The sequence below is a fragment of the Cynoglossus semilaevis genome, chromosome 5 (genome assembly GCF_000523025.1).
Source record: "Cynoglossus semilaevis isolate Cse_v1.0 chromosome 5, Cse_v1.0, whole genome shotgun sequence".
In the NCBI taxonomy this organism is placed as follows: domain Eukaryota; kingdom Metazoa; phylum Chordata; class Actinopteri; order Pleuronectiformes; family Cynoglossidae; genus Cynoglossus; species Cynoglossus semilaevis.
This window is the reverse complement of record NC_024311.1, coordinates 12,740,093-12,752,024: the sequence shown is the minus strand read 5'-3', so window position 1 is coordinate 12,752,024 and position 11,932 is coordinate 12,740,093. Positions and strand designations below refer to the sequence as shown.

The 11,932-nt window shown below is 39.0% G+C and overlaps 1 protein-coding gene across 5 annotated transcripts in view; it reads left to right on the top strand.

Annotated features, from left to right (window-relative positions):
* The window catches only part of csmd1a (CUB and Sushi multiple domains 1a), a 118,802-nt gene that overhangs the window by 101,636 nt on the left and 5,234 nt on the right, over window positions 1-11,932 (top strand). For 2 of the 5 annotated variants that reach the window (XR_003049727.1, XM_025055645.1), the window contains exon 3: window positions 11,385-11,502. The exons of the other annotated variants lie outside the window; for them this stretch is intronic. Coding sequence is in view for 1 of the 2 variants with exons in the window: in XM_025055645.1 (XP_024911413.1) it covers window positions 11,385-11,433 (49 nt within the window). In the remaining variant the exon portion in view is untranslated. Of the gene's footprint in view, window positions 1-11,384; window positions 11,503-11,932 lie in introns of those variants that run through there. 5 annotated transcript variants of the gene reach the window in all.

Sequence of the window (11,932 nt, the reverse complement as noted above, 5' to 3'; positions counted from 1 at the left end):
TGATTCTCTACGTTCATCCATCCATGGTTATCAGCATTGCATTTGAAAACAATAAGACAGAGGACAAAAGCTGAATTAATGAAAGTGTCATCGCTGAATAAAGTGGTGACGATTTTAAGGTTCGTATTAAAACTAGAAGAAAATGGAGGGAGTTAGTCATGTGATTCTTGACTGTTGTATTGAAGCGTGTTCACCACACTGTACTTGTGATTTAAGGAGTAAAAAATATAAGAAAAAACCTACACTTAAAGTGTGGAACAGTGGTCTGTTCCGTTGTTCTGTGACCCCCAAAAAGACCCACATTTTTTCTTCTCGCTCTCTGTCACGCGCAAGCCATCGTCTGATTTCTAGTCTCTCGGCCTCAGGTGCGCATCATATATTATTTGCATAATTCTCCCGGAACCCAGAAATTCTCCCAGAATTTGCATAGGACTCCCAGAACTTTTGGTCCCCTTGGGTAAATGCAGAGAGTTCACAGTCTCTGACCATATAACAGGTACCTGTAATACATGTATACATGTATTTACAAATATATACGTATATATATATACATACATACATACTGTATGCATGGATGTATCTGTATATGTGTATATATGTACATACACATACAATATATATGTATGTATATATCTATGTATGTATGTATATATGTGTGTATATGTACAGTATATATATGTTTGCATGTGTATATACATACATATTTGTATATATGTATATATATATTTGTATATCTGTATATATATGTGTCTATATATTGATGAAAAGCATTCAGTAATATGTTTTATCTGGTTCAACTGAATCCCTTTGAATGGAGCAGGCCAGTTTTACCACAGTGTGTTTGAACCTCCTACAGAGACCTGTATAAAAACAAAAACAGTTCTTCTTCTTCTAGAGTTTTTTTTTATATATATACATTAAAAAACAACCTGCACTTTCCTAAATAATGAAGTAGGTCTCCTGTAAGCCAGTGAGTCAGCATATTTTACATATTTCAGCCCTGTAGCCAAATGCAGTACACAAAGATTATGAGAACATTGTCATCTTATTTTAGACTCATGGAGGCCCACGAGGTTACTATAGCAACACGTGAAGATGGGTTTTGACAGAAGACTGACAGCTGACAGATTATTGTTTATAGACTTGGCTGCACAGACACGGACTACAGCACGCTGGTAGTTTATTTACACGAATAGAACTCTCTCCCTGTTTGACAGTGGAGCATGGGTGTGGAAAGTCAGAGTCAAAGAGACAGGAACGTTAGTAGCAGAATGAAGGCTGGTTGTAGACTGTTCATCTGTAATGGCTGCTGTTGTTACTGTCTTCTTGCCCGCTGTGTTTCTAAGCCCGGCAACTTTATTTTTTTTAGTGTGGCCGTCTCATAGATTATGTTTTCATTCTGTAATTTATTTTTGTTATTCTGAGGGATTGATCTTAATTCACTGAAATGATCTTAATTTATTTCCATTTTCTTTTTCCCTTTTTTTCATATTGCACTTTGCAAATTTTTTGTTTTTTATCATGATATTGACTTAGGAGGTCACAATGTTGCAATTTAATCCACTTTCAATTTTAAAGATATCTCCAGAAAAGTACATATATATGTATATATGTGTATATATTTATATATGTATGTATATGTTCATATATACATATACAATGTATATGTATATAAACATATATACACATATATATCTTGATATATGTATACATATGTTTTTATATTATATATATATATATATATATAAATAAAATTAAATTTATTTAGATGACATGACAGAGCTGACATCCTGCAGCCCTTCGCACCCACTGACACATTCACCTTTTTATTTTTTCCTTTTCCACTAAAAATATCACTGTTACAAAAAAAGAGTCAGAAGTGACAGTTCACAAGCCGAGAGGTGACGTCACAGTCGGCTGCCACTTTGTGAAAGACCAAAAAGGATAGGGCTCAAAAGTCAGCAACAAAGAAGAGACGAGGACGTGTCAAAGTTGTGATGTCGTCAGTCTGGAAGACTGGGGGAAAAAATAGATGAGAAGAAAAAGGCAGCAACCAAGAGCAGTGAAGGCAAACCGTTTTGGATGAAGTGGATTAAAAGGAAAGCAACGCAGATGATACGAGGCAACACAGCCTCTGTTGTAAAAGTAGAAAAAGAACAATTTAACACAGAGTCCAACTAACGTTTAAAAATATTACAGTATTTTAGTCCGAGCGGATGTTGGAAAAGGACCAAAAACCCATCTGTTTTGATTGTGAATAAATTAATAAAGAAAATAACAGAAGAGTTAGAGAATGTAAAATAGTCTGCAGACGATGTGATGTTGTTTCTTCTGCTATTTGTCAGTGTCAGATGTTAGACGCTACGCACAGGTTCTGTCTGAGTGAGTCTTTTTTTTTTTTAAAGTTTAAACTCTTAAATCACTGTAACTCTGTTGCAGTGATTTTTTTTCTTCTTTTTTTGTTTAAACAAAGCTGATTTCTCAGAGCTGCCTTTTAAGCCCGACATAAAAATGACACCAATTTTACCACAGTCTCTTCACATCATTGATTTACTTTATGGAAAAGATTTTAACAATCCTCAGCTCTACAGCTGTGTGAAAACAAAAATTCCTCTTTTCGTTGAACTGCTGACTGCTCTTTTTTTAAATACAGTGTTGTTCACTTTCATCATAAATAAAAAATAATATAAAGAATTTTGTAGGTAATCTTTAAGGCAGGTGACTCAACTTGGCTGGCCGTCAGTTTTGTCTAATGAGTGGAGCTCAGAATTGAGTTTAAAAAAAAATATATATATATATGAAGTCGAAACCTCCACGATGCAGGACGAAGACTTTCTATCCTGAACCTAGAATGACGGGGGACCGCCGCTCGTCTGTAGCTGTAAATACAAACAGCAGAAGACGCAGGATTCTGGTCTCCGCAGCTTTTATGTCTCAGTCGAGAAGCATGTGGTGAAGGAACACAGCTGCAACAGAAGGTTGGCAATCAGTCAAACATGGATGAGTGTGTGTATGAGTGGATGTGGAGTTTGGGAGAGTGATGTCACGTCTGTCGTTTCTACACCCGACCGTCCGTCTAGCACAGAGGCCGTCCACTCTTGACTCGAGATCCACTGATCAAATGGCCAGCCTAAAATGACCTCTATTTGTATTTTAAATTTTTCAAATTGTCAAATATATTGGGTAAGAATTCCAACCAGCTCTGCTAGTTAGAATTAATCAGGCCTGTTGTTATGTTATGACTAAACAACATACATGTGCATGAAATGAGATTCCCTGGCTGCCCCTCTAAGCCAATTTGTTGCTTCTTTGATTAAAAGTGTGCTCACAAATAGTTTTCTATAATATAAAGCTCTTTTAAACGACCTAAGCCTGTAATTAATACAGATTAAAGGAGCCGTTTTTTTTTCATTCATTGGTTCTGGATTTATTTTAAGGCCTGTATCGACAGCAGGGTGAGGCTGAGAGTTGAACTGTACAAACCAAACAAATCCCCCGACGGGGAAGAACAACAGACCCTGATTAATGGTTTCTGTGTTTAAACCTGACCTGGTGGTGGAGCAGTACCTTCACCCAGCTTCAGGACTGTGTATCTGTAGTTGCACCACCAGAGGTCGACTCTAAAGTTGCTCATCGAAAGTTGCTTTATGGAAGTGATGCCCTAGTGGGCAGTGTGCGACTACGCTCCAGGTTTGCTTGAATACTGCAAATTAATACACACTCACTGCTCAACTGATGGGCATTAACCAAGTCACCTCGAGGGGGGGGCGGGGGGTGCTTCCATGTCAAAGTAACTAATTTGAGTACAAAGTCATAAAAATTACTACGCTGTGCTGATCACATGGCAATGTGTATGTGTCACTTTAGCAATTACGCAAAATTAACGCGCATTCGATCCACTTCTCAATAAACACGCTGTGCTGATCACATGGCAATGTGTGTATGTCACTTTAGCAATTATGCAAAATTAACGCGCACTCGATCCACTTTTCAGTGTGAATGAAACAGGTAGAGAGTGGGCAGTGAATCCCAAATGAAAAGTCAGTGTGAACAGTGTTGTACTTGTTGGGCTTTAGGTAGTACAGGATCAAATACTGTAGGATTGAGTGTGAAAACTCAAAACCCTGACATGAACTGACATAAACCCTGACAAAGTCTTTAAATTCGACTCGTTAACTTCACTGACGAGGACTAAGAAACTGATACAAATCGTATTTTTGTCTTCTAGCCTTTGGGGCATCACTTAAAACGTCTGTGTTCATCTATGTTTACGTTCAGTCGTCAAAATTAAAATACATATAATACCTCAACATTCTCTTGACCAGTGTTTTCTTTGATGACTTAGCGTTAGCTTAAGGATGCAGCTGAAATTTAGTTTACATTTTTGACTAAATTAAAGTTTTGACCTGAACTAAAATCCTGTACATGTGTGGTATGTGCAGGTCCGTATGTAAAATATGTTTATATACAGTCCAGGAGTTGTCGTGAGTGAAGGTGCCCTTCCCCTGTGCCTTGTGTTTTACAGTGTGTGACTGCTGTTAGCACCTTGTCAGTAGACTTACCTCACACACACATTCACAGTGCACAGGCGTGTGGAGGACACATGTCACAGGAGGCTAAACCAAACCTGACAGAGGGAGGAAAGGATAGAATCAGATGAGGGGATGGAGGGTGGTTGAAAACAGGAAATGAGGGAGGAAGGAATGGGGGACAGGGGGTTGTCTTCTAATTCTGGTTTTCTCTGCTGTAATCCTTTACCGTCTCTGCCTCTTCCTTTCTCCGTCACTGTCTCTTAGAGGCATAGAGAATCAGTTTTAATGGTTTGTCAAATAATACTTTTCTGCCCCACGGTGGGTTGGAGATTAAAGTGTGTGTCTTTTCCGGTGTAGCTATACTTGTGTGGACAGTGTTTTGGAAAAAAAAGAGCTATGATTGAAGGGACTTCTGTCTTCGGGGGGACATCTTAAGGGTGCTAACTTTATAAAGGTGCTCACAAAACCCTTAGAAACAGTTTGTGTGTGTACATGCACGCGTGTCAAAGTGGAGCTTTAGCATGACATTTTCAACGTTAACATGGGAGTTGAGTGGGTGACACTCATTCACCCACTTGAGTACTGTATTAATATCTTAGGAATACACACACTGAGCGTACGCCACAAAGTGATATGCATAAAAACACACACACACACACACACACATATAAAGGAGAATGTAATTGTAGCGTGGAGTTACAGACATGCAGTCACACATAAACATGTGTCTCCCGGCTGTGAGACATGGTTTACATCACAAACGTGTCACCAGCAGAATACAAATACTAGCTTTGGGAAGTACTTGGATCATTGCATGTATTTGTCTAAGTTACTGTAATGTGGCAACACCAGGATTCATATTCATGATGTATAATATAATATACTGTGTCTTTTGTCTGGTGTCACACACTGTGCTCATGCATACTGAGCCCTGATTCCAGTAAATCCCTCTGTTTTCGTTGAGTGCGTGCTGTGTTTATGTGGGACCGTCAGAATGTCATGGATTTGGACATGAATATTTATGTGTTTATTTTTTTTCCTGCTCCCCATTAAGTGCAGTTATGGACAACCACAGTGTGAGTGTGAGAGTGTGAAATTGAGGCAGTCTCGTGTACATATGTGTAGAGTCAAGGTTGAAGAACCTTACATTGAGCCACGAGTGTCAAGTCAAGAAGCTCAAGTGTTTGCAGGCTCGTGCAGTTCATTTGCATTTGACGAGGTTTACATACGTATCTGTGTGTGTGTGAACGTAACATCCTTTCAACTGTACGCCTATTTGGACACTTTTTATACAGCCTTTAGTACAAAAATACTGCAAAGAGGGAAAGGTTTCAAAAATGTCTTTAGAAAAGAGCTCTAAATGTCCGTCAGATACGTCTCCAGACTGGATCCATGTCTTCATAAAGTGAATGATTTATTAAAAGACATTTAAAAGTTTGACTGATAACGAATGCAGTGTCTTAAACTTGCTGGTTGATAAAACCCAGTCTGGAGGCGTGACCAGTGTATATGAAGAGAGACACGGCCTTTTGCTCTTCAAACCCTATCTCACCAACTCCTCCAATCTTGGACTGTTTCTTTGTCTTCTTCTTTCGGCTCTTCCCTTCAGGGGTTCATCTGCCTCCCTCTCACCCAATCCCCCACCGCCTCTACTGTTACGCCGGCTGTCTCCATGTCCTTCTTTAGGACAGCCACAGAGATCCTCTGAGGTCTTCCTTTGGTCCTCTTCCCTGACAACTCCATCTCTAACATCCTTTGTCCAATATTTTCACTTTTCTCCACAACTCATGTCCAAACGATCTCCACCTCTTTATCCATCCTGCTCCAATCACAGTGAAAATCTCAGTATTTCGTATCTTTGCAACCTTCAGGACAAAAGAGTCTTTTGAAGAGATTTTTTTTCTCTCAAAAGAAATCTCTTCAGTCTCGTTCTCTCTTCTACTTTTCTCCAGATGAGTGGCTCTTAAATAATCACTCTGAGGACCTGACAGTTTCACCAAATCTACGTTGTTACCTGCTAACATAGTAGTGCAGAGAGCTGCACCACTACAGTCGAAATGATGATACAAAAACACTTGTTCACACTTGACAGGAATAATAAGACGAGGTCTTGTAGTCGAGGTCCGTGAAGAGACACGCTGGTGTTCAGACCAAAGTTGAAGACGACTTTTGGTGGTGAACACAGACGTTTATAGACGTAGACTTTAGGTATAAGATACTACACCACAGTTCACTCTGACTGCATGGGATTAGTTTCTCCAGCTCTGTCTAATAAGATCTCTTAACTTCTTGATATGAACCTGATGCGTCTTTTAAATCTTCTGGCCGGTTCTAATGTTCTCTCATTTGGCCGATCTCCACTCTGTATTACTACGGTATTTATGTCTCAAATCTCCCACCGTCATCTTAAGTGCTTGTACTTACATGGCTTTGTTTTCACTTTGGCCCCTTAAGAATGGTTAGTGCTTGTGCCTTACAGCGAGAAGATCACCGGTTCAATCCCCTGTGGTGAATGACAGTGTTTCTCCTTCAGAGTTTTTCTCTTCTGCCCTGGTGTGCTTAAGCATTCCACGTGGTTCTCAAGTTTCCTCCCATAGAACTGAATTATTTAGACACTCTTGGTAAATTGAACATAAGTACGGAGGCGGGTGTGAACGGTTGTTTGTTTTGTCCCTCTGATGGACTACAATGACTGCTGGGATTGGATCCAGTCCCTGCCACAGCCCTGACGAGGATTAAGCAGAGAAGGAATAACAAACAAAAACGAGGGAAACAAACCTAAATGTCCCATTTATTGGTTCCTAGGCCATTGGAAACAATTTGTTGACCTTAATGGCACTCTGGAAGTTAAGAAGTCAAATTTCTTTTCTTCATGTTTGCTAACACATTGTTTACTTCTGGTTAACTTACGCTGGTATTTTAACCTTTACTTAACCTACCAGTAGTCATCCATAAATTGAGTGGAAATGTTATTCTACACGGAAGGAACAGTAACACAAGAACACGCCAAGATGGCCTCTCCATTAGCTACAACAGTAATGTAGCTACTGAGTTAGCTGCTCAGTAGCTACAACAGTCATGTATGGAGAGTTAGCTGCTCATTGGTCGTCTGTAGTTCAGCCTCTGATAATGTGATGACGGCATGAAGAAAAAATCTGAAGTCGTCAATGCCCTATGAGTTAGTGATAGTTTAAAGTTAATAAGTTAATTAGTTGGAAGATTAATATGAACTTGGTGACAGTTTTAAAATGTGCCCTCTGGTCTAAATCAAAACTTGGACTTTTTCCTCTGTGAGACTTTTGCTAATTAAGTTTATATATTTATATATATATATGTATATATATATATTCTTTTTTTTTTTTTTTTCAGATTTTATCCTTTCATCTGTAACATTTTTCTTTAGGCTGTATCATAAATGAAGACCATTTGGTTCTTGATGTAACTTTCCCTAACATTTTCATAATTTCCTGACAAACAAAAAAAAAAAAGTCTTGTCGAGACAAACAGCTGATGCAGCGACCGGAGAAAACTAACTGAATGACCAGTTTTACGACTTGGTCCTAAAGACCAGAGAACGTTTCCTTGACACCGTCTTTGTGAACATTTACGGTTCATCAGTGGACGTCTGAAGCAGGGCTGCAGCTGTATAGGTTTTCATGTATTTCAGATGTGCAGGCAGTATCACAGATCCAGTCTCTGGCAAATATCCATAACTCACATTCAACACTTTTTGTCTTCTTCTTTTCTGTTTCTGTTCCAAGTGTTCCACATTCCACAGAACTGGCCTGAAGCCTGAAACTGGCTGGAGGCCATTTCTGAATTTAGATTTCCACAATTGCCCAGTGGAGCACTGATTTGTGTAAACACAATATGTGGGTTTTGACAGCGCCGAGAGTGTGAGAGAGAGGGAAAACTCTGTTTCGTGTCATTTTGTTACTTTTCTGGCCTTTATTGAAAAGCACAAAGCCACACAGCCAGTGTTAAACGAAGCATCACCACTGCAAGGTTAGCCAGTTAAATCCCAGCGTCCCTGGGATGAACAAACCGAAAACTTCTGAGGGGGGGGGGTCTTTCACAGTGACAGGGTGAACTCTAGTTGAAGGACTCAGTTTGGCTAACACCTGTCGCAGTTGAAACATGCTTTCTCAAGTGCAGATGAAATTCTGTTGTCAGACTTTTTAATTTTCTGCCTGAGGAAAATGAGAAAATAAATTTTTAAAGCATAGACATCACGCCGTGGAGTTGTCTTTGACTCAGACCTGTGGACTCTTACTGGCAGGTGGAGGACAAAAGGAAAAAAACAAAGTTAAAAGTAAAAGTTCTGATGAAAAGTTTCTTCAGCACCATCATGACTGGACCAAAAAAAAAAAAAACCAGCAGGGCTGTAGAGTCTGACTTTTCTTCAATGAAAACAGCTGCTCCATTTATGGTCCACTGACTATATACTCTCCCAGCTTGTCATCTTGGAGCAAATCAATGACTTTTATCACATGGGACCACCATTCACAACCTGACTGTTCAGCTTAAGATCCCCATTCACTATGACATAATCTTTTTAGGGTCCACTTGAAGCGACCGGTGACCCGCGTCTGGGCCACATTCACAGTTAGAAAAACACTGCTTTACAACCGTATGGGACGTGGCCCACTGCCATCTGTCTCCTCACACTATCCTGCTGCCTTGCTCTTGTTCCTTAACTTAACTCAGACAAATTGGTCCCACTGGGATTTTACATATTTTTCTGGGGTTTTTTTTGTATTTATCCTGACCTAAAAGTCTGTTGTTTTCCCCTTAAAAAGCATATTTTTTGCATATTTAACGCAGCCGTTCATCTGATATAAACATGTAAATGTTGCCGTTGTGGATCACGGGGTAATTTTTAGACAACATTTGTCACATTCAACCAGAGAGCAATATGTAGGAATTATAAATATAGATGATTTGCTGCCAAAAGTAGCACCCTGGAATTCACAGTGTCGGTGAATCCTAACGGTTTCCATTATTTGCATTTTCCGAGTTCAAAGTGAAGTAATTGCTCCTCTTAAGCGCCGTTCCGATAAACATACTGTATCTCCGGTGCCGTGTCTGTGCAGCATATGGTAAGTTGATCGCTAAATTTAGGAAGTCTTTCAAGATTGCGCAGCGCGTGTTTGATGTGAAATTGCCACATTCATTTTGACATAGTTCCTGTGTTCTTCACACTGGCCTACAACGGTTAAGTGGTGGTGTAGATTACTTTTAATACAAAAAAAAACTTTTAAAAAAATGTTCAAAAAGAAACAAAATGAAGGGCCGTTTATTTTCACGTTTGTTTTTTAAAATCTCTCCCATGTCATAGTAATTATTTTTAAATTTTTTTCATCATTTTAAATCAGATAACAATAAGTAAAAACTACTCTCCTCTTCTCTCCTTTTATTTACGCTTCCAAACTCTCCCCTTTTCAACACATTTCTTTTCTCTCCTCCATTTTTAATGAACTAATATTTAAGTACTTCTATTAAAGCTAGTTAAATAGTTAACCGAGGTCCAGAGTGACCATAACTGTGAACAAACTATTATTACAGACATCATTAAACTCTTGGCCGTGATGTAGCCATAAAGTCAGGCATTTCCTACACTCTTATATTTATTTAATGTTCTTGTTTTTAAGTCCTTGGGTTTATCAAAATTCCCTACTTCCAAAGAAAACTCCACTTTTTTGTCCCTTTACTCCGACATCACTAATGGACCAGAGTTCCACACAGTTTTCAGCCCCAGTTTTGAGCGAATAAAACAAATAGCTTCTGTCCAGGATCTACTTCTACAGCGTTACCTTGATGTGTAGCTCACGCCGGCAGGAATGTAGTAATATCTGTTTCATGAGTACAGACGTGGGGTTCGTCACAGGTCTTTCTGACAGTTGGCTGTTTCTCTCCATGTCAGAGACAAATGTGTGGAGAAGGAAAAGAAAATCTTAGAATTAGCTCCAGTTATTTCCCTGTTTAACGCCCGTTTTATACCTGGTTGATGGGCTGTTTGAGGAATGAGCTGAAATGTCAGTGGTTTCATTGAACCAAGTACAGTGTTTAATATGGACTTTGACTGTATAGTCTAAGGTCAGGTTTTATAACGGCAGTATACGTTCAAACTGAGCTGGTATAAGTAGAAGGTTCATCCAGAGACGGAACGCTGCAAATCAGAACACTCGAAAGTCTGACGGACAGGATTAGAAATGGAAAAATGAGAGGGACAGTTAAGGTGGAGCAGGTGGAGATAAAGTCTCAGAGGAGAGTATCTATCTATCTATCTATGTCTCATATTATGATGTTGTAGAGGAGGCTGGCCTTGACACAAATACTGTCTGTGGTTGTGGTTGTGTCGTTCCTCAGTCTTCTATCTCAGCCAACAATCTTAACTTCTGTTTTCTGTTTACTGAGCACATCATGGACTGTAATCACCTGGCTCAAGTACAGCTCCGTTGGCTTCTTGTGTGAATCTGGCCTGGAGCCCATCATTCAGATTCAGACTTACTGTATTTGCTAAGTTTCTTCTTGAGGTTGGCATCGCACAGAGTTTAGCTTCTGTTCAGTCGTTGAGTTTTGTCCTAGATGCCTTCACACTCTTTACTTTAAGGCAGGGGGCCCAATACGTAGAATTAACAACAATTAAAATAAGAAAATGTGTGTGTATATATATAAATACAATTCTATAGTGTGTAGTAGTGACCATATATTGTTACATTTTACATTTATCTTCATAATTATTATTAACCTTTAGTCCAAGATGACAACCTTCCACTACTCAAACAACAAAGGTTTTAAATGAATTCAGTCTTCACATACTCAGAAAATAATTCCATCTTGTCTGTTTAGAGCCACCTGTGATGTGTTCCAAATCCCGGGCTGCCTGCATCACTCCTAATTTACCATGGTTGCGGTGTGATTGATGCTGCTTGTCTCTGACTCTGGTCTAAAACCATGCACGGCCACCATGGGCTGTCGCGTCTCCTCGATATTGACATAAATCCTAAATGAGAAGAGACAAGAGATCAATATGTAAACATGAATAGTTCAATGAAATTGTTTTTTTTTAAAGCCAGAATTAAACTATTTAGTTAAAATAATCTGAGTTATTTTTTAAACTTGACAATTGTTCACCCAAACAGGAAGGTCCAATGTCTAGTCTTTTACCCTCCAGACTTATCATGTCTTTCTAGACAAATGTAGAAATGATATATATAGTATTTTTGTTAGTAGAAATGGTCTTACTATAATTTAGTTGTAACTTTATCCTTCAGTTTTTTTTAATTATTTTTATTACTAGAGAATATTCAGTTTGTTCTCGGGAATTTCCTTTATTTCATCTAGTCAAATTTAGGAAAGGAGATACAAGGAAGAGAACCTGAACGCACCATTATGCA